This window comes from Notechis scutatus, chromosome 1 (genome assembly GCF_049901735.1).
Source record: "Notechis scutatus isolate UNSWTSFEM ecotype Mainland chromosome 1, rNotScu1.2, whole genome shotgun sequence".
Classification (NCBI taxonomy): domain Eukaryota; kingdom Metazoa; phylum Chordata; class Lepidosauria; order Squamata; family Elapidae; genus Notechis; species Notechis scutatus.
The window spans coordinates 68,386,600-68,408,685 of NC_142009.1; the positions used below are offsets into that span (position 1 = coordinate 68,386,600).

Consider the following 22,086-nt stretch of genomic DNA (forward strand, 5'->3'; position numbering starts at 1 on the left):
TGTCCTGATGTTGGTCTTGTGAAAATTGATATTCACCAACAAAAGAGAGAAATTAAATGTTATTCTGAGCATCAACAACTGTTTTTTTTTTGAGGTCAAAAGCTCTTCTTTGTTTGAGCTGACAGAGTTCCACATATCAGTGTTGTAAAGATCACTTTAATGAATTATCGGAATTATGTTCTTTAAATAAGGCAGGACTTGATCCTGATTTTAACTAATTGATTGAAATCAGATTCTAATTTCTCCTTCAAATGAATTGATAAATCTAGACATTTACATGCTCTTGCCACACACAAACCCATAGCTTTACATTCTTTTCATAAATGAACAAGTGCACTATTTTGACTTTACTTAATTGGTTCTTTATCCAGTTTTAAGATTTGTGTGGAGGACAGATCATGTTTTAGGTCGTATTTAAACAGCAATACTGATGATTCAGAAGGGTACAGACATTTTTAAGCACCATTGTATGTTTATTCATATCTTTGTATTTGTTACAGATAAATTGCATATAATCTCATAATTTCATGATGGAAATAGATCAGTTTTCAAAAAACTTTCTGTTCATAAAGGAATGGCAGACTTATCCAGGGAAGATAATCATGCTTACACTGAATATCTCAGCATAAAGGAATACCTTCTTTATTGGGGGGAAAGAAGAGACGAAGGGCAATTCCACATTGCTGTTGCAGAAATGGGGTTCCCCAAAGCATGCTATTTAAAAAATTAGTCACTTCTGATTTCCCACGGTGGAAACTTTTGCTAACCCCAAACTAGCCATTAGTATCCTTCATTTATTTAAATGGAAGATGTCACTGAGGGGAAAACCAATTACAACACACAATGCAAGTAGTAAGTATACAACTCCATCACTCACAAATACGTATTAGCAGAACAAAGCATATTCAACCTGACATTCTTGATGAAAAGCAGATGGGCCCCAGTTAAACATGAGCTAAATCTCCTGTGTGAAACCTTCTGCTGCCCACAAGGAGTGTTAACAAGGTGGGGAAAACTTGCCAAGCATGGATTTTGGATTTTTTTTTTACTCCTTTCCTAGCAGTAGGCTTAGAAAGCCCCTGTATTATATTTTGTGTAACCAGGTGAAATGTTTTTGCTCTAGGTCATTCTTCATCTATACACGTTTGTGCATATGTATGCACCAGGAAGGATAGCACAGGCTACAGAAGCTCTGGGTCATAAAATCAAGGCAAAGGAGGGAAGAAGGCTTAAAATGAAGCAATCTTTCAATCAGGCTAAAAAGAATGAATGTTGAATACTGAAATTACCACAACAGTCTGCTAGATCAACACTCATTCTATTGTAGATTCTTTCAGGATAGTAGCTAAATCAGTTGTTTTTATTGCTTAGCAATTCTGAGCTGTATTTTTCAGCATTTCCTTCCCTGTCAATCAAAATCCAAATGCTATTTTCCTTTGGTCCACCTGCAGTTCTCCTTAGCCTGAAATTTATATTGATGTTGGGAGATAAAGACAGAGCCTTCTTTGCTTCACCCTCTGAATCTTCATCTCTACTCTTAATTCCATTTCCCTCCTCTGTAATTAAACACCACCATAAGAATCCCTCTCTATCTCTACCACAGCTATAGGCCTTTTTCTGGAATTGTAAGCTCTTCATGTACCCAGGACCACTTCAGCTCTTTCCCTCAGGCCTATGCTCTTGGAGGAGGGGAGAAACTTGTCCCTAAAGTCTAACCGTTCACATGTTCGTTTAAAATCTCCGATGCCAATTTTCTTCCAGAAAAGTAACTCTGTATGTGAGAAATGTATTCTTAATAATCAGTTACAGGTAGCTGGATGACCTTTGTCTTCTTCCCACACTGTCATATTTCATGAGTTCTCCTCTGCACTTCATAAGCAAGATTACCCATAACCATTTTAATATCAACCTGAATTTTAGGAATGCTTGCTGCTGGACCAAATAATCATTTTTCCATTGTTCAGAAAGTATCTTTTAAAAATGATTGCATGATTATATCAAAGACAAACTTTAAAAAAAATAATTTTGTTAATAGACACTTTGCAAAACCGTTATTTTCTGGTGTTCCTTTCATATACTGTGCTGAAATTATTTACAAGACCAGCAATATATGCAATTGCAATAACTTTTTATAAAGCTATGGCTTTACAGTCAGAAATGGATAGCTGCATCAAAAATTAAGTCAATCCATGAGTGCACGTTTTCATGATTTTGAAAACTTCTGATACTAGTTACCAAGAAATCAAACAGTCTTGTAGAAAAATGAGCAATAAAATAATTGAAGTAATTTTTAACAATAAATATAGAAACAGTTTATTAGGGTTTTAACTGACCTCGAGTACTAGTTCCATATCTCTGGGGAACATTAATGAAGCCAGTCCTGAATCCCTGGGTTACTCCCGTTCCTGGCAATCCAAAGCCTTGAGTGAACACACTGTTGTAAGGTACAGTTCCATGGTTGAAGTTCAATCCATAGGGCCTTGTCTGAGTGTTCATGAGAATGATAGGGTTCATATTTTTACCTGGTGTGTTAAAAGCAAATTCTGGAGGTGGACTACTTGGTTTAGTTGGAGTGGATGTAACATGGTCAGAACTTTCTGCTGCTTTTAGAGATGGCATTGGAATAATGTAATGATCTGAAAGGTTCGGCATATTGTTCCCAATAGGTCCAGTGGCCAAAGTAGGCCTAATCCAGTCATCTTTGAAAATCTGAACAGTCAAAAAAGATACTAAGGCATGTAACCGATTTGTCACATGTGCAAGTACCATCTGTTCATTGGCATCTCTTCGAATTCTCACATGAACCGATCCAGCCTAGGAGACAAATCAAGAAAAGCTCATCAGTCTGTGACATATAACACTGATAGACGGGGACAAATAAGAAACATACTTCTGAAATAACTTAGTACATTCTGCAATTCTTAGATGAGAAACTATTAGAATGTATTTCTTCATTCTTAATACTTGATTTTCAGAGGAAAAAGTGATTAAAGTGGATAAACACATACCAATGAACCAAACCCCAATGTCCAGAAGTGTTCATTTCGAACTTCTAGAACTCCATCCAAAGTAGAAACCTGATTCAAGACATAGAAAGTTACTGAATATATTAATGAAACAATATGACTATTTGTAATAAGGGGTCCTTGGTGCTCTCTGTGCTTGCTTGTTTTCTAGCAGACTTTTCATTACCCTTTATCACTGTTTGTAACAGTTTCATAAAACAGATCTAGCATATTTTATAAATAAGAAGGCATGTTTGGATTGTCATTAGAGGTGCCCCACAATTTATTTATTTGATTTCTATAGCCATCCATTTCAGCAAGTGATTCTCGGCAATAAAACATTGCATTATGTTTTATAAAGCTTAAAAACAATAAAAATCATTTAAACAGTAGAAAATAAATATATATGGCACCAAGTAAAATGTTGCTATGGATGTTAATATAGCCAGCAACTCAGGCCCTTAACACATTCATACAACCAAGCTTTCATGGCCTTGCAAAAGGCCAACAAGGTCATGGTTATCCTCAACTCTGAAGGGAGAGTATTTGTCAGGGGGAGGCCGAGCAGCTGACAGGGAATGGGAGTGTGACTCTGGTGGCTGTGGAAGAAACTGGGGAAGGGCAAAGTCTGGCTGGGCAGAGCAGGGAAGAGGTAGAGCAAGGCAGAGGGAAGGCAGAGAAAGATCCAGGCCCACCCCCTCTTCATCCTAGGGCATGCAGGGAGGAGCGGAGGAGGGAGCAACATGAGTTACGTGGCTTACGGGGGAGGAAAGGGCCCTGATTCCCTTCATTAGCTACAGCTGGAAACACTGTTTAAAAAGTGAGTTTGCGCACAGCAACTCGTGGGAAGCAACTTGTGCATTATCTTGTTTTGTCGAGGCTTATTTAGGGTCCTAGCGTCTTCCCAACTGTGTATGTTTTGTTGGCCTTTGAAGTCTGCAATTCCTTATCCTGCCTTGTCCAGTTAATTGCTGCAGCGTGGCTTGTGTGGATTTTTATTTACAGTTTATATGTACTTTGTTTTCGGACTGAATTTCCTTTATTTAAAGATTTTTTCTCCAGCTGAAGGTAACTGGACATTGGGGCAAAGTTGGGGCTATTAAAGGGACTTTTCTTACTTATATGACTGTGTTGCCTTTGTGCCACGCCCCAGGTCATCACAATATTCCAGAGGGCAAGGGCTATGCAGAGAAGGCCTGTCTCCTGGTTCCCACAGCTGACACTCCTTGGCTGATAGAAGACAGCCCCAAACTATGAAGAGCTTTTTTATATTAACTTACCTCTCGTATAAGTTTATCTAGTTGTCCAATCACATGAGGCGGTGTTGTCTAAAAAAAGGTTTACAATTTCATAATGTAATTTATTCAGCCACAACATAAATGATTAGTAATTAGGACGCTGATAAAGTATCAGCAATCAGTATCAAGGAATACATCTGACTACATTATGTGAATGTTTCTGAAAAGAAAAGACACATTATTCAAATACAATTTTTAAAAAGTTTTGCTGAATGGGTGAAATAAACAGCATCCTTTCTGAATTTGTCAAGAAAGGGTTCATAAAGCAAGTTCTTTGATGCCAGAACTGTCATTAAAGAATAACACTTACTTTTTTTTCAGAATGAATTATTGTGATTGTTTTGCTGACCTCAGTAAGCAATGTTGCTTTTTTGGCTACTCTCTCACTGCTAGTACAAAGGTCTTAATTCCTTGTCTCACCTGAAGCAATACCTTTCCACTGTAGACACTCATAGGATACATGGTACCAAATGTCATCAAAGCAATAGCCACTGCAGAAGCTGTATCAACTGCAAAATAATTACTGAAAGAGAAAAATATAACATTATAGGCACTCATGTTTTCAGTATCAAATGCCTATTAAATATTATCATTCCATCCAACAGCACTTACTTAATTTCGATTAACATGTATGTAATACAAAGAGCTAAAGCCCCAGCAAGATCAATCAAGATGAATGGATTCATACGTGGAAGAAAGATGCTACTCAGCCCAGGAATGATACCGCACAAGCTAAAAGTAACAATAAATAATATCAATTAGTGAAGAAAGCCAAGAGGTAGCACACTCTTATTATCCATATGGCAGTAGCTCTTACAGTTGCTCTCTGAAATATACCAATGGGATAACTATGATGGGGGGAAAAACAAATAATAAAAATCTTCATCTGAAATTTTAGAATGCTGTTGGAAGAGAAGACAATCTAGAGCAAAGAAAAAAAAAGTTTGAATCCATATAATCAAATTCAATTCCTCATCACTACAGGTGTATATCAATGCTTTTTTTTTTTTGGCCACCAAAAGTGTTTTTTCCCCCCATTGTCTTATTCCAGAATTTTTTTAGTACTCTGTATATAACATTCCAATATTAAACAGTTTGATCTATTGGTCTATTGCTATTAGCATCTTACCAACTGCAACTAAGATTTGTATTAATCATTAAATCTGTGTCCAATTTATGTCAGGTTATCTAAAAGACAATCTTCACCTATATAATCCTATCTGAACATTAAGAATGTTTTTACCACTTAAGAACTTTTATATTAACTCATAAATGGGTGAAATTGCCATCTTCCAGCAAAAGAACAAAATTTAATCTCAAATTCTTTTAGCAAACTCAATTATTTTCATATTCTCGAACTGTGACTTTGATTATAGCAATTTGTCAACCTTTTTTGTATTCAACACAAATTATCTGGCCCTTCACCTAAAGGAAAAACAAACATAATTTAAAAATAGAAACCAACGCCCTTCTGTGAGAAAGTGATTATGAACAAAAAAGACAGGAAGATGCAATTTCAATAGATCAAATTTCCACTATAACTCCCAAACAATATATATATGGTGATGGCAACAAATCATAAGAATGGCACAGTGGCCCACACCCAAGAACTTGGGCTCCTAGTCTCATTGTCTCTTCTATGCCATTAGCACAAAGTTGCTAGGAAACAGAAATTTCCAGATATTTTCAGGGAGCTACAGAAATTTAGCATAAGAAAGAACTGTTTTTTTTTTAAAAATGTGTTTGCTTTTTTCTGAGTGTTTTAAATTTATTATTGTTTAAAACCCATACTAGAAACTCTCTCTTTCAAAGACCAAGCTAATACAGGTACTTAGAACAATTGATTATGCAAGCACTTTAGGTTTCCAAACTAATATTAAGTGCAAATGCAGATAGAGATGTTTTACCTTCTAAATATCGTCTCTGCTTAGGAATTCATTTTTACAAATATGTGGGGGGTGGGGGTGTTGGACCAGCTGACATGCTTCAAAGTAAGTATCACCCTCTAGCATCATATTCACATCACAATGGCTTAAGAACACCAATAAGCATTCTTAGAAAATAAAAACAGTGAGTAGCTTCAACCCAGTGTCAGGATTTTCTTTAAAACCAAGAAAGACTATGGTAAGGTAAGATGGTAGTGGGAGAAAGCATCTAGGAAATAAAAGAGGTATGGATAACCTAAGTACCACACCTTGAACTTGGAGGCATGGGGAGCCAACACTCCAAAATTAGGACAATCTGGAGTGAGCCATGTTGTTGTACACATGGACTGAACCAGAATTTTGATTTTTATTCTTGGTCTGTGGAAAAGCAGTTGTTATTTTACCTGTGCTTTACACCATAAGAGGCAGGAAAAAAAGAAGTTTGAGGCTACCTAAAGTCCTACGGCAATATTTTTCAAACTTGGCAAAAGGTTCAGTGAAGAATTCTGGGAGTTGATGTCCACACATCTTAAATTTGCCAAGTTTGAAAACAAATGTCCTAAAGTTTAAGGATTATCATTTTTAAATCGTGACAAGGAACTACCTCACCATTCACCTACCTGATGGGTGCTTCAACAATGGAGCCTTTTTGTTAATAAAAAAGTCTGTCCTGCCTACAGAGAGCAGCCCCACAACAATCTCAAAATTCAAAACACACACCCATCAGTCCAAAGAAGATATAGCACATTCTCTTTTAGAATGTCTTCCTTTCTAACTTACCTCCTAGTGAGATCTGCAACATGTTCCTGAAGCCAACTTGTACTTGCAGCTGCAGAGAGAAGTGTAATTGTTCATTGTTTTAATATAATCCTGCTCAAATATGTATCAAGTTCAACTGTAGGACAAAAGTTTATCTATCTGAAAATTTTACTTCACTAACATGTTATCTCCTCGCCATAAAAAAAAGCCAACAACCCTCTAAGTATTCATTGACTTTTTTTAAAAAAAATGTATTCCTGCAGTGCTGTGTAAATGGAATTCCTTTTCTGATTATTGTTTTACTACAGTGTATATTTAAAGGAAGTTGTACCTTTAAAATCAGCCTAAAAGTATAAATATAAATAATATATTATTCTACTAATTGAAAGCACAATTTTATATTATGGTCAAACTGCATTAAAACAAAGACATAAATTACTTTATTCAATTATAATGCCAGCATGGTTATTATATTTTCAAAATACTACTAACAAAAATCACAAGAATAATTCAATAAGATTATTAGAACTTGAAGTCAAGATTATTTGCAGATATTGCAAGACTAAGCTGCCACCCAAATCACACATTAGAGTTACATTACAATTAAATACAAGACCTGAAGAATTTTAATAGTGCATCCTTAGGTCAGAAAGAATTTGGGATGAGACATGAAAGGACTCATGAGGCTCCCTAAGAGTTCTACATAATTTTTTTTTCTTGTAAAGAATTTGCATGAATTGCACTAAGGACTGAAAGAAGATTAAACTGATTTGGGAAATAAGCCAAAATTACAGGTAGTCCTAGACCTACAGCCATTCATTTAGCAAATGTTTGAAGTTACAACAGCACTGAAAAGTGACTTATGATCAATCCTTTCACTTAGTACCGTTGCAGCATCCCCAATGGTCACATGATCAAAATTCAGGCACTTGGCAACCCGCACATACACTGCTCAGAAAAATAAAGGGAACACTTAAACAACACAATGTAACTCCAAGTCAATCACACTTCTGTGAAATCAAACTGTCCACTTAGGTAGCAACAATGATTGACAATCAATTTCACATGCTGTTGTGCAAATGGAATAGACAACAGGTGGAAAGCACAGGCAGTTAGCAAGACATCCCCAATAAAGGAGTGGTTCTGCAGGTGGTGACCACAGACCACTTCTCAGTTCCTATGCTTTCTGGCTGATGGTTTGGTCACTTTTGAATGCCGGCGGTGCTTTCACTCTAATGGTAGCATGAGACGGAGTCTACAACCCACACAAGTGGCTCAGGTAGTACAGCTCATCCAGGATGGCACATCAATGCAAGCTGTGGCAAGAAGGTTTGCTGTCAACGTAGTGTCCAGAGCATGGAGATAGGCCAGTACATCAGGAGACGTGGAGGAGGCCGTAGGAGGGCAACAACCCAGCACCTGGACTGCTACCTCCGTCTTTGTGCAAGGAGGGACAGGAGCACTGCCAGAGCCCTGCAAAATGACCTCCAGTGGGCCACAAATGTGCATGTGGCTGCTCAAACGGTCAGAAACAGACTCCATGAGGGTGGTATGAGGGCCCGACGTCCACAGGTGGGGGTTGTGCTTACAGCCCAACACCGTGCAGGACGTTTGGCATTTGCCAGAGAACACCAAGATTGGCAAATTCACCAGTGGCACCCTGTGCTCTTCACAGATGAAAGCAGGTTCACACTGAGCACATGTGACAGACGTGATAGGGTCTGGAGACACCGTGGATAATGTTCTGCTGCCTGCAAAATCCTCCAGCATGACCGGTTTGGCAGTGGGTCAGTAATGGTGTGGGGTGGCATTTCTTCAGGGGGCCGCACAGCCCTCCATGTGCTCGCCAGAGGTAGCCTGATTGCCATTAGGTACTGAGATGAGATCCTCAGACCCCTTGTGAGACCATATGCTGGTGCAGTTGGCCCTGGGTTCCTCCTAATGCACGACAATGCTAGACCTCATGTGGCTGGAGTGTGTCAGCAGTTCCTGCAAGTCGAAGGCATTGATGCTAGGGACTGGCCCGCCCGTTCCCCAGACCTGAATCCAATTGAGCACATCTGGGACATCATGTCTCGCTCCATCCACCAATGCCACGTTGCACCACAGACTGTCCAGGAGTTGGGGGATGCTTTAGTCCAGGTGTGGGAGGTCATACAGGCATGTGGAGGCCACACACACTACTGAGCCTCATTTTGACTTATTTTAAGGACATTACATCAAAGTTGGATCAGCCTGTAGTGTTTTTTTCCACTTTAATTTTGAGTGTAACTCCAAATCCAGACCTCCATGGGTTGCTAAATTTGACTTCCATTGATAATTTTTGTGTGATTTTGTTGTCAGCACATTCAACTACCTAATGAACAAAGTATTTAATAAGAATATTTCATTCATTCAGATCTAGGATGTCTTATTTTTGTGTTCCCTTTATTTTTTTGAGCAGTGTATTTACAATGGTTACAGCATCCCGGTGTCATGTGATCGCTACATGCCATCTTCCCAGCTGGCTTCTGAGAAGCAAATCCATGGGGAAAGCTGGGTTCCTTAACATGGAACCTGCCAATAATCATGGCAGAAAAGGTGATAAAGTTGGCTGCGACTCACTTAGCAACTTCAATGCTTAACAACTGAAATTGTGATCATAAGTCAAGAACTACTTATACTTCCTCTTGTTGCATTTTCTCTCTCTTAGAATCAGCAAGCATTTGGGTACAGGCCTTGCAGGCCTATCCATATCTTGCAACTCTCTAACATTTCAAATATGCAGATGTAGAAATACAAAGTCATTTGCGTAGTTCAGCATAAACATATCTGTGTTTTTTACGTGAATCTAGAATAATCAAAATCAAGATCCTCAAAAGGGAAAATCCAGCAGTGCAGAGATCCCCAGTCAGGGAGTTAGCAACTGCAAAGCAGTTTGGGAACATAAAAGCAGTAATTGTTTCAAATAGGAAATATTTTTACCCATTTTCACATTTTCTAAGGTGTTGAAAATGAGGAAGCCTTTGCTATACATCTAGTTTCTTCTTAGTCCTTCTGAGTATTATCAAAGATTTAAGGGATGGAAGCTGTGGGTTTGGTGACAACAACAAATAACATTTGGCTACTAATTAATATATCATATTTTAGCTTTTATTAAATTAAAATATACATTTTCTTTTCAAAAAATGTATTATGTACCTTCAGACACATAAGCAAATGGTTTGTTCTTAACTGAAAGCATTGTAAACAAGTTGAAAGTGAGCGCCACAAAGGTACCAACCAGCAATCGACCCCTAAAAAAAAAATCTTTATCAACATAGCATATCATCAGATACAAAGAGCAGGTATGTTAATTAATCTTCATTACCATTAGGCTCCATTTAACTACAGTATTTTTTTAAAAAAAAAAGTTTACCTGATTCCATTTAATTATATACAACTCTTATGTGAATAGAGAACTTATTAGCTGATAAACTTATTACATTTCTGTGCTGCTGTACAAGACTTTCAGAAGTTTTATGGGAATGCATGAGCCTTTAATAGAGAGATGCCCAACCCCATGTCAACATGTTCTGATGGTTTTTGGTCTTTAATCTACCTTAATTATTAACTGTTTTGTGTTATCTTTTTATTATGCTGTAAGCCACCTAGAGTCGCTGAATGAGATGGGCAGCATATACAATAAACAAAAACAACAACAAATTAATAAATTAAAAAACATCCACGGTTACAATCATAAAAACCCTGAAACTTATAAAAAACTATAGAACCCAAAAACTAGACCTCAAGTTTCAATAGCCCTTCAGGAGAGATCATTTTTCAAGTGCTTCTGGATGGCAGCCAAATTTGGGGATCAGCCTACATGACAGTGGGAGGGCCATTCTAGAGAGGGTGACACTTTAGTGGAAAAGCAGCATCTTAGCCTTCTACCCCAGCACTAAATGGGGAAGCACTTACTGATGGAATTCTTAAGACTAAACAAGCAAACTCCATTCTAGTGGGTGAACCAGAATGTAACTTAGTGCCAAGTCATAGGGGTCTTTCTATGTTAACATCAATACTTTAAATTTCAACAACAACCTGATAGGAAGGCAATGCAAGATCTCTAGCACAGATGTAATATAGTCCCACTGGCAAATGTAAAATAGTACACAGGCCACTGCAATTTTGGCCAGCTGAAGCTTCCAAATTGTCTTTAAAGGCAACTCCACATAAAGTGTGTTGCAGTAATCTAAATAAATGGGAATAAGGGCATGAATCACTGTAGCAAGATTCTCTTGCCTCAGATAGAGCTCCAAGCGACATGCTAGCCGAAGTTGGCCAAAGGTTCCACCATCTGTGGTTTTTACTTGCTGCTTAAGTAAGAGCTCAATTTATGAGTCGTGGTGCCTTTCAAAGGAAATGGTTCCTCATCAAGAGATATACTGGAGCTTCCAGAGAACTTCAATGGACAAACAGTAACTGTGTCTTGCTAGGATTCAAATTTAGCAAGTTGCCTCCCATCCTTCCCTCACAACCTTTAGACAAAATCTAAAACAAAAAATTTACATTTCTTTTAGTAGACATGGAACCCAAAACCATGATGAAATTACAGATAACAAGGGCTACATGTGCATTAAATTTAAGCTTTTATTATTTAATATATATCAGACATAACCTTTTAAAAAGACTTCTGCCCAATTCATTGCATGTATGACTTAAACTTAGTTATCTCTATATAAAATCCATTTATATTAAGCAAGTATCCCAGATCAACAAATTCAAGAGGATTTTTGCCACTGACCTAAAAGCCATGACAGCATTTCAGTTTCAGTTTTCTGCTTTAACAGATAAAGTAATGTACTAATGGCCCTATTAATTATGCCAACTTTTATATACTTGTAATCTTTATTATTATTTAATTTAAAATGCTTACGTATGAATCTCTGGTTGTTCAACAAATCGTTCAGCACTGAAAAGACACAATAAATCTGTTAGTCAAATATATAGTCCTTCATGCACCAACAAGAATTTGAGGTTTACTGTGGATAAAACATCATACTATCTTTTGTAGCAGCTTTTTTTTAAGGTGTTCTAGCACTGGAAATACTGTTATCTTTGACAATGATTAAATAATAAGCACAAGGAGGGGGCATTCCTACCTTTCTTTAAGTATAAAAAGCGCTCCAAGTTGTGCAAGAACTGTAGAAGCAAATACTGCTAGGACTTCCAATCTCTCAAATCTGCAGTTTGGGAAATTAAGCATTTAAAAATCAGTGCAAATAATAAAGACTATTAATCAGAAAGTATAACGCATTAATTGGGATGGGTACAAGAAAGTATGCTAGCAAATTAACATGTGCTATTTACTTTTGCTGTTATTTTCTTTTTATTAAAACGTTTTAAAAATTAGTGGCAGGTTAAGGGAAGGCCAGATAAGTTGGAAAACTGGATAATTTCCATGTATTTTGGAATTATTCTGTTCTATTAAGTTCTATGTTTTAATTCATGCCACCTAGCAATAAGGGTGTCATTGTTGGGGAGCACCATTCATGAACAGTTCTGATTTTACATGGAATTAAAAAAAACCAGATTGGGCATCCTAAAGTGTGGATAGCTTAATTTTAACTTTGTGGCAGATAGGATTATTTTATGTTACTGATGTTGATGAAAAATTATGTATTCTCTGCTAACCGTTCATAATGAATTTGCAAAGGCTGAATAAGAGACAAAGTGTTAACAGGTTTATCTCCTCTCCTGGGGACTTCACAAAGATGTCCTATAGTTATCTCAGCAGCAGTATGGACATACTTCTTCTTTTGTTTGTTGCAATTTGGTATTTATATTGTTGTTATTTTTGCTACATTTTATAATGTAAATTTAATTCATATAAGTAGCTTGGATAATACATTTGTATGACAAGAGCAGGTTATAAAAATCTTATATGACTGATAAAAGATAATGGCTCTAAAAGGAAACAATAGCCCAGTTTTACTATTCCTAATTGAAACAAAAATGTGCATATTACAGCTTTATTTAGCTACAGAGTTTGAACTCCAAGGCATCAGAGATTTGAAAAATACAGATTACATTAAACACATCTAGTGAGAGCCGTACATTGAAATTTCCATTCTTGCAAATTTAAAAATGCACTTTTCCCCTTATGTGACAAGAAAGATTTACTTCCATAAAGAGAGCAAAACTATATAAGGGTCCCAGAGTCTTCATAAAACTGCATAGAGCCTGATCTGTTTTATCAACCACGGAGTTTCTAAGGCTGGTAGTATCATATTTGATCAAATGAAAATAATATGCATATTTCAAATTAGTACCCTCTAATTTCTTGGGCACAAATCAGTACAGTATTAAACATTACATATAATGCTCTTTTAATGTGCACATTACAATTTTCTTGAATTTATAAAATCTCTTTATAAACAAAATTGAACTAATAAATTAATAACATGTTTATTTCATAGTAAAATAATATTTTCAAAAGACACAAAATATTAATTATCCAACTTACCCAAATGAATATGAGGAACTGGGCTTCTTCATCATCACCCAATAACTTATTAAGCATGTTATTAAGCTAAATAAAAAAGGAAACAAAAATTAAAATAAGAGAAATGTAGGTATTAAAAATTATATAAAATAAATCTAGCATTTCAAAATTCAATTATAATTTAACATATTGATGAATTGCCAATAATAAAATAAATCCTTTAACAGTCTGCTGAAGGGGAGATCAGTGTATGAAATATGAATCTTTATTTAATCCAAATTTATGTAATTCACATTAAATATATAAATGATGCAAATTGATGAAAACTGTCTATACTGTTTCAAAAACAATGGACACGCTTCATTAAGTTCAAATGATGCCCTGATAAAAAAAATTGTCTCTTGTATCTAAAGTCCGCAAATTGGGTGCTTTCTTTCAGGTTGTGGCAGATTTTCTGTTCAACTGTCTCCTTAAATCAATTAATACAGTGGCAATACCAATACCCTATATATAGTCAGAATTAAATTCCATTGTGTTGACAGACTTACTTTTGTATAAGAGTACTGCAATCTCAGTTAATGTAGGGGAGTATGGAGTTAATCTTGAAAAAGCAGGAGTGTTTATGTAAACACCAACTCAGTCCTGAGAAAGAGGAGGGGGTGAAAATGAATTTCAAGATCACCCCACTTTGACTCTCTTTGGTATATGACAGACCAAAGATTCTGATATTATTCTTTACAGTAATATAGCAGAGTTCCAGGGGCTTCTAGAACCAGTAGATATCCAGTTGTTTTCTGACCTGGCTTACATTAACATTAAGGGGCTGGCAGGGATATTTAAAGGCTTGTCATTTATTTTAAAAGCAAATAGTTTTTACCACCAAGTTGCATAGAAAACAAAAGTGGGCTTAAAGACAAAATATACTGCTATCATAATGGGACTTAAGCACACTTAAATCTCCTTTGATTGCAGAACTTTGAAAAATGTCTATTTCTGTACCGTATGACTGTGACATAAAAAAACAATGGGATCTGTTTTTATGGACTTATCTCCTATGCAATGAAAAGTCAGTTAGGCTACAATCCTATATCACATATCTGGCAATCGAATCCACTTAATTCCATTGGACTTAATTTTAAATGGATAAAAATTGGACTGCATCTTACCTACTAAGAGAAACAGGCTTTATTGGGGAATATTAAAAGTTTTTTTACCATAACCCATGGATTTGGATAAAAGGATTTTTTTTCACAAGTGTTACAAAATCAATTGAGGAATTTAAAAAGGAAACATACCTGAAAAGATCAAAGATTGTTAGATAGGTATATGCAGTTAAAGCTGTGGAAAGAAGATGGCCATTTTACTATCACATAAACAAATGATGAAAATAATTTAGTTAACCTGCCTATATAAGTAAATGTACTGTATAAATAAGTAAATGTACTGTTGCTTTTAATAAACAATTGTTGGGCTTTATTCAATTTCCTATGTAATAAATATGCATCTACCAAAAAAAACCCCACAAAGTTTGTCAAGGAAATTGTTTAGGCCTCTGGGACTATTTTTTATTTTTATTTTTTTGGTATGGTGGCATCGATCAGGGTTTGGAGGCTTTTTGTGAATTTTCTGTGGGAGTTTGCACGTGTTATTGAGAATGGCATACTAGTGGATATTCAACAGAGCAGTTTACTGCTAGGATTTCAGAAGTTTTGTATGTGCTGTGGAGATGGAGGAATGAGGACTAACGGAGTTAAGGAAAAGAAATAAAATATATGAGTAGCAGATTGTCACCCTTTGGAGATTCATTGGTTTTTGGTGAAGGGTAAATTGTTCCTTGCATAAAATGGAGGTGTTAAAGTGATTATGCAAGTGTTACATTGTTTGGCAGAGTCATAACTGTAAGAAAGTTCTTAAGACAACCCAAGGCCTATTGTGGGAAACTATTGTGGGAAACCTTAGCAACACAGAGCAGGCAGCAAGGCAATTAAAGGAGGAAGCAGACTGTTACAAAATAGATCCTTGAGAGCAGAAGAGCATATCTCTTATATTTTCACCCTTTAGATCAATGCCTAGAGCAGGAGTGGGAAAACATTTGTCTACCAACTGCCACATTTCCTTAGAGTAACGTTCAATATTTTAGTAGGTTTTTAACTATTTGAAGTTTTTATTTTCAGGTTTTTAACACTCTATGTTTTTAATATTTCATTTGTATACTGCCGATAGTCCCTCTATGAGGGAGATGAACAATTTCTAAATATGATAAATAAAGATCACATAACAGTGATGGGAAGAGTCAGCATCAGTAAATCCAGACACACTCAAGATCATTAGCATATAACCTCTCTCTCTGAAGAAATAAAAACTGTGGTCTCAAAACAATTGGGTATGGCAATTTTAAAATTATCCATGTACTATGCAAATAAAAATGTAGACCAATCTTCAGTCATGAACGTATACAATATTAATCAAAAACATGACTGCCTCACACACTGCTACTCCTATCTGTAGCTTCCTTCAATGTTTTATCCCCATCCCCACCAAAACAAACAAGACATTGAGTTGGATGGGTATATCTGGGTATGTGATGGGAGTCATTATATGGAGAGTTTCACGTAGAAAGTGAAAATAAAAATTTTAAAGCTGCAAATCAGTCTATATATCCTGAATCTCCAGACCAAAAGCAATAACAAGGAGCACTAAAGATCATCTATGCTGCATAACTTAAGAATAACATACAGTCTAATATATAGGTAGCCCTTGGTTAAGGATCCCTCATTCCGTGACTGTTCAAAGTTATGACTGTGCTGAACAAGTGGTGCTTCTGACTGGTCTTCAAAGTCCCAACCCTTCCAGTACCCCCATTGTTATGTCATCACAAAGTGGACATTTGGCAACCAGTGATAGTTGCAGCTTCCCATAATTACGAGAACAGAATTTGTGGGCCACCTGCACCTTCCAAGCCTCACTGCATTTGTGCTTTGCTTCTCTGGTCATTCATGCATCTATACCCACCCATCAGCAGCCACTTCCTGCTTGCCAACCTGTTTGCAAGCCATCTAGGAATTGCAATTTCCTGCCAGCTTTTACACTGACTGGTTATTAGAAACCAGCAGGATTTTGTGAGAAGGTGTTCATTTAATGATCCATGATCCTGACTTAACAATGGCAATTGAGACTGCAGGGATTGCTGTCGCTAAGCAATGCAGGCATAAATCACATTGTGTTTTACAAACACGTCATTTAGAGATGGAAATTCTAGTTCCAAATTGCAGTCATAATACAAGGACTATCTGTACTTGCAATAGTTGTTTCATTTCTTAGACATTTAGCACAATGTCATCATAAAGCATGTGCATCCAACTAATAGAATTATCTATTAATAAATGTAAGCAAAGTTTCACATTTAGTAGAATTAATTTTGATTCATCTTAATATCCTTTCATAGTTTGAATAAAGAAATCATCAAGGGAGAGAGAAATAACAAGAATTACTTTAGAAACAGAAAAAAAATGCTAGCAATCAATGATGCTCACAAATACAATTTTGTGTCAATATTAAACTACTTTTGTATGTCTACAATCATCTCATTAAAAGAAGGATAACATACCTATGCTGTTTGTAGAACTACACCACATAAGCAGGAATGCAGTACATACTATATTTATTGCACCAAACAGCAAGATCTTCCATGACTGTAAATAACAACAGTTGAAACAAGTTTAATAAAGTTGGTTTTATTGGGGGGGAAAACCCTATAATTTACCGATAAAATATTGAACATTCAGCTCAGGTGTTTCATGGCTTTAGTCTCTGCTGAAGAAAGAATGCCACAGCATAGTGTCAGATCAATGTATTCATAATTTTTCAACTTGTGATTTACTGACCAACAGGTAGTCCTTGGTTTATGATTATTGGAACCAGAATTTCTCTTGCTAAGCAAGGTGATTGTTAAGTGAGTTGTGCCTGATTTTACAACCTTTTTTTGCCACAGTTAACTGAATCACTACAGTTGAGTGAATCTAGCTTTCCCCATTGACTTAGATTGCTGGAAGCCAGTGGTGGGATTCAAATTCTTTTACTACCAGTTCTGTGGGCGTGGCTTGGTGGGCGTGGCAGAGGAAGGATACTGTAAAATCCCTAGTCAGAGGTGGTATTTGCCGGTTCTCTGAACTACTCAAAATTTCCGCTACCGGTTCTCCAGAACTGGTCAGAACCTACTGAATACCACCTCTGCTGGAAGCCCACTAGGAATAATTGGAAATCAAATTACTTTAGAACACTGCAACTATGGCAAATACATACTAGTTGCCAAGTACTTAAACTTTGATCTTGTGACCGCGTGGATGCTGAGATGGTTATAAGTGCGAGGACTGGTTGTAAGTCACTTTTTAAAATGCTGTTATAGCTTCAAACAGTCATTAAATGAATGAGTCAAGGACTACCTGTACAACTAAGTTCAACAGCTTTTTCTCTTCAGCATTACCCAGAGTTCCTTGGCCCAGAATACCATTTGTTAATCAAACTCAATAAAAATAAAATGAATGCACGTTGACAGCTGCACTATTAACAAGGAAAAGTCAAAAATACACAGATTTAGATAAATTAATAGATATAATAGATAGAAAAAGCTAAGTCTCAGATATTCACAACTAATAAAGAAAATACCAAGTGGAACATTTCCCCATTTGTTTATTTGCCAGACTGACATTCTACTTCTCATCAGCACATGACATTCAACAGGGCTAAAAGGAATAACCATAAAATATTATGTAACACAATGAAAACTCAATTAAATTCTATTAGAAAATTCCAGAAAATAAAAAGAATAAAATCTCAACATGCTTCCATCAGCCAAAATCCATTTCCACATCAAAGGCTTTCTTATAAATATTAAGCATATTTCAATTTCTCTATCCTACAATATTGCTTAATAATAACAGTATGTTATTATTACTTCCAGTTTAGTTTACTTGTCATTGCACCTCGTACAACAAAATTAAATGTCATCTTTGGTGTAGATTATAACTATAAAAATAAAAGACAAACATACATCCTTCACATTCTATATCCGTGGTGGTGAACCTATGGCACATATGCCGGAAGTGGCACGCAGACCCATTACTGCTGGCACGCGAGCCCTCGCCCAGAAAAAGTCTAGTCTGCATGTGCGTGCGCTACCCGCCCAACAGCTGATTGTTGGGTATCTGGCGTGCATGCGTGGTGGCACGTGGGAGACACGCACATGCACAGCACGCAGCACAGTCGCGTGTGTTATGCATGCATGCGCAGGGGCAAGGGGGCGCACACATTGCCTTCTGGGTGATGGCACGCGAGCATGAGCGCACAAGTGCTTGCGCAATTATCGGCACAGGAGCCCAAAAAGGTTAGCCACCACTGTTCTATACAATTGAATTGAAAACCCAATATTGCATTAATATTGCACTATATAGTAGAAGTCAATATAGTTACTGCCTTGGGATGTTAGATGCATCTCATAATATAGAAGTTATGCAATTTACACGAATAAATAAAGAAGTTTAACAGTAACAAAGGAACAAATATAAGCATAGGAGAGCAATTGGGAAATGAAATAGGTTAAAAGTGATTGAGGAACAAATTCGAGTACTGATTCTGTATACATGTTTAAGAATCTTTAAAAAATAAGTATCTATGAATTAAAATATATTCTTGCCAGTAAATGAAAATACTTACCCTTCGATCAGCAGCTACTGTTCTAAATTCCTGTGTTAACTTGCCCAGAAGAGACCGCTGTGATTTGCGAAACAAATATATTGTTCCCTACAAACAAGATAGCAATGGTTTACTAAATTTTCTATTTGTTTAACATTCCAAATCATGAACTTGATTTCTACATGCAATCTATCACAATAAACATTATCTCCATGCTAGCTAACATTTAAAAAGTGACATATAAGTAACATATAAGTTCTACAATTCAATTGAAAAAAAAGTGAAATCTTTTAGGGGAAAATAATAATAAATATTAGAATAATGTGGCTGCATAACTGTGCATACCTTCTTATAAGTAGGGATATGAGTGTGTTCAGAATTAACCAATCACATTCAAACTGATGGTAAATAGTAGTCAGTACACACTTGCCATCAATTAAAGTGACTTTGATTAAGCCCATATAAAGGTCAGCTGTACTAGTAGGATTTTTCTGCTACTCAGTTGCCTCTTACAGCAAAAGCTTGGTCTGTAAGAGCTTTTCAAAGTATAAAGGGATCTCATTTCAAAAGAAGGGTATAATTTTGCCTCAGAGTATGGGATATACATGAAACACAATAAAGACAGTCATTAACAAGTGGAGAAAACATGGCACAATAGTGAAATTACCAAGAACTGGAGAAGTACCTTCAAAATTGATAAAGAAGAAAACTGATCTGACAGGCTGCCGAGGCCTATAGCAACTTTAAAAGAGTTGAAGAAATTTCTAGCAAGTACCGGTTGTATACTACATGAGACAAAAACCTTCTGTGCTTTTCCTATGTCTGAGATGTGGGATAGGATGGCAAGATGGAAGCCTTTTCTTACAAAGAAAAACATCCAAGCCCAGCTACATTTTGCAAAAACCTACACGAAGTCTGTCAAAAACATGAAGAAAAAATGTGCTATGATCTGATGATGATAAGATTAGTGTTGAACCTTTTGACCATAATTCCAAAAAGTATGTTTGGCGGAAAAACAACACTACACATCACCAAAAGTATATCATACCCACATTGAAGCATGATGATGGCAGCATTATAATTTAGGGTTGCTTTTCTTCAGCTGGAACAGGGTCTTTAATCCAAATTATGAACAGTTCCAAATATCAGTCAGTATTGGCAGAACACTGTCAGGCCCCTGCTAAATTGCTGGAGATGAAAAGGCATTTCAACTTTCAACACAACAACCCAAAGCATACCTCCAAAAGAAAGGCTTCACCAAAAGAAGATCAAATGGCCCAGATCTAAATCCAATTTAAAATCTGTGGGGTGACCTGAAGAGGGCTGTGCACAGGAGATGTTCTTGCAATCTGACAGATCTGGAGCGCTTTTGAAAGGGAAGGATGGGCAAAGTTTCCCAAGGCAAGATGTGCCATGCTGATAGGCCCCTATCCCAAAAGACTGATTGCTGTCATAAAATCAAAAGAAGCTTCAACGAAGTTTAAGGATATGGATCTTTATGTAACCCACATTATTGTAATTTTTTATTTCCACCCCCTTCCCAAAAGATTTAATTTTGATTTTCAATTGAATTGTACACTAACATGTCACACTAAAAGTGGGAAAAATCTGAAATGATTTATCTTGTTCTGTTTTTTATATCTCAAAAACCTGGCATTTTAACAGAGCTGTGTAGACTTTCCATATCCACTGTATCACCGACTAGCTTTAAAATATTCACTCATTGCATTTTTACCTTATTAAGAACCTGAAGAGTCTTAGGCGGTTTTATGATCACCATAATATTTCTTAGGCTGAGAGCAGACACCTTATGGGTACTTTAGGATGTTTATGGCTTTAAAAAGATCTGACCCAAACCACCCAGAAGCTAATTGTTTGGCTTCAGGTGGTTATTTGTTCATTAGTAAACTATACTTTTGCTCTTCCATTGAAGGATATATTATAGTGTAAGAGGCTAAAGGGAAGCAAGTATACCTTTTTCTTGACATGTGACTAAAAACAACTATTTATGATTACTTATTGATCAAATTCCTAATTAAACAACGCTTCTAGGCTATCTAGTTTGATGAGCCAATCTATCCTTTCCAGCCATTGCACCACACCTCCTCTCAGGGAAACCCCACGCATCGGATACATCGAGTTACAACCCAGTCACATTTTCGCTTTTAAAATGAAGCAGGACTCCCAGTGCAGCAGAGATTAACAAACTGCCTTCTACACGCACTTGGAGCTTTCTGCGCAGAAAAGACTTGGACTCTTCCCATTGGAAAGGCATTCTCCAGCCTTGACAGCCACCTTTCCCTGCTGCAGGGAAGTCGCCTCCTTCAGAACTGGCAAGCCGGTCAATGTCCCTCTCCTAGCATCCTCTCACGGTTGCACCACGTTGGACACCAACTCGCCACGCAGCGTCCGAGGCCCTCAACCGCCCGCCCCCAAGAATGGGAACTCACCATATTGCGGAACGAGCGGCTCCCAACGGGGCCGGAAGAAAGGCGTTGAATTAGCTGACGTGTAATTGGCCGACCCGGAACTAAACAGGAAGTGACGCACCCTCGTTCCTCCCTCGGCCCCAATCGAGGCAGAGCGGGAGGTTCGCCTTTGCCGGTGTTCCGTCGCTTTGCAAAAGTGCACGCGATGACCAACAAAATTTAAATGGGATCATTTCTCGATGGGGGCAAACTCGTTATTTCGGGATATGGTCCGATAACAGTGACAAGAATGCCCTGTAGCAACGGTGGAAGTGCAATTAGAAATATTAGAGCGGTGGGCACAATTGGCATCTAAGTCAGAGATGAGGAACTGCGCCCCTTTTAACGACTGGCTCAGGAATTCTGGGAGTTTGAAGGGCCGAAGTCCCTCTAAGTACTCTCTAGACGTAGGGGTCTCCAACCTTGGCAACTTGAATACTTGTGGACGAGTTCCTCAGCCAGCTTTGTTGACTA

At 37.1% G+C, this 22,086-nt stretch overlaps 1 protein-coding gene across 4 annotated transcripts; it reads right to left on the reverse strand.

Annotated features, from left to right (window-relative positions):
* Nucleotides 1–2,287: 2,287 nt before the first annotated feature.
* On the reverse strand, nt 2,288–21,638 carry SLC30A6 (solute carrier family 30 member 6). 4 transcript variants are annotated; one of them, XM_026669362.2, is made up of 14 exons: nt 21,369–21,638; nt 19,166–19,252; nt 17,061–17,145; nt 14,749–14,791; nt 13,475–13,540; nt 12,111–12,191; nt 11,885–11,920; nt 10,168–10,262; nt 7,009–7,057; nt 4,916–5,035; nt 4,724–4,826; nt 4,286–4,333; nt 3,009–3,077; nt 2,288–2,814 (listed from the first exon to the last, which is right to left on the reverse strand). In XM_026669362.2, the coding sequence occupies exons 1-14, from the start codon at nt 21,417–21,419 to the stop codon at nt 2,317–2,319; spliced, it is 1,431 nt and encodes a 476-aa protein (XP_026525147.1). In that variant the 5' UTR covers nt 21,420–21,638; the 3' UTR covers nt 2,288–2,316. The 4 variants fall into 4 exon arrangements, with proteins under 4 accessions (XP_026525147.1, XP_026525148.1, XP_087822984.1 ...); XM_026669363.2 differs by having other exon boundaries at nt 21,595–21,624; XM_087966858.1 differs by lacking the exon at nt 17,061–17,145 and having other exon boundaries at nt 21,595–21,638.
* Between the last annotated feature and the right edge of the window lie 448 nt (nt 21,639–22,086).

What these genes read in the sequence shown, in the direction of transcription:
- SLC30A6 (XM_026669362.2), bottom strand. Translation starts at nt 21,419, where the DNA reads ATGCCTTTCCAATGGGAAGAGTCCAAGTCTTTTCTGCGCAGAAAGCTC. An exon ending in CTTTTTATACTTAAAGAAAG is followed by an intron (nt 11,921 to 12,110) that starts GTAGGAATGCCC and finishes GTGTCTTTTCAG; the next exon opens with TGCTGAACGATTTGTTGAAC. An exon ending in ATTTGCTTATGTGTCTGAAG is followed by an intron (nt 7,058 to 10,167) that starts GTACATAATACA and finishes TTCTCTCTGCAG; the next exon opens with CTGCAAGTACAAGTTGGCTT.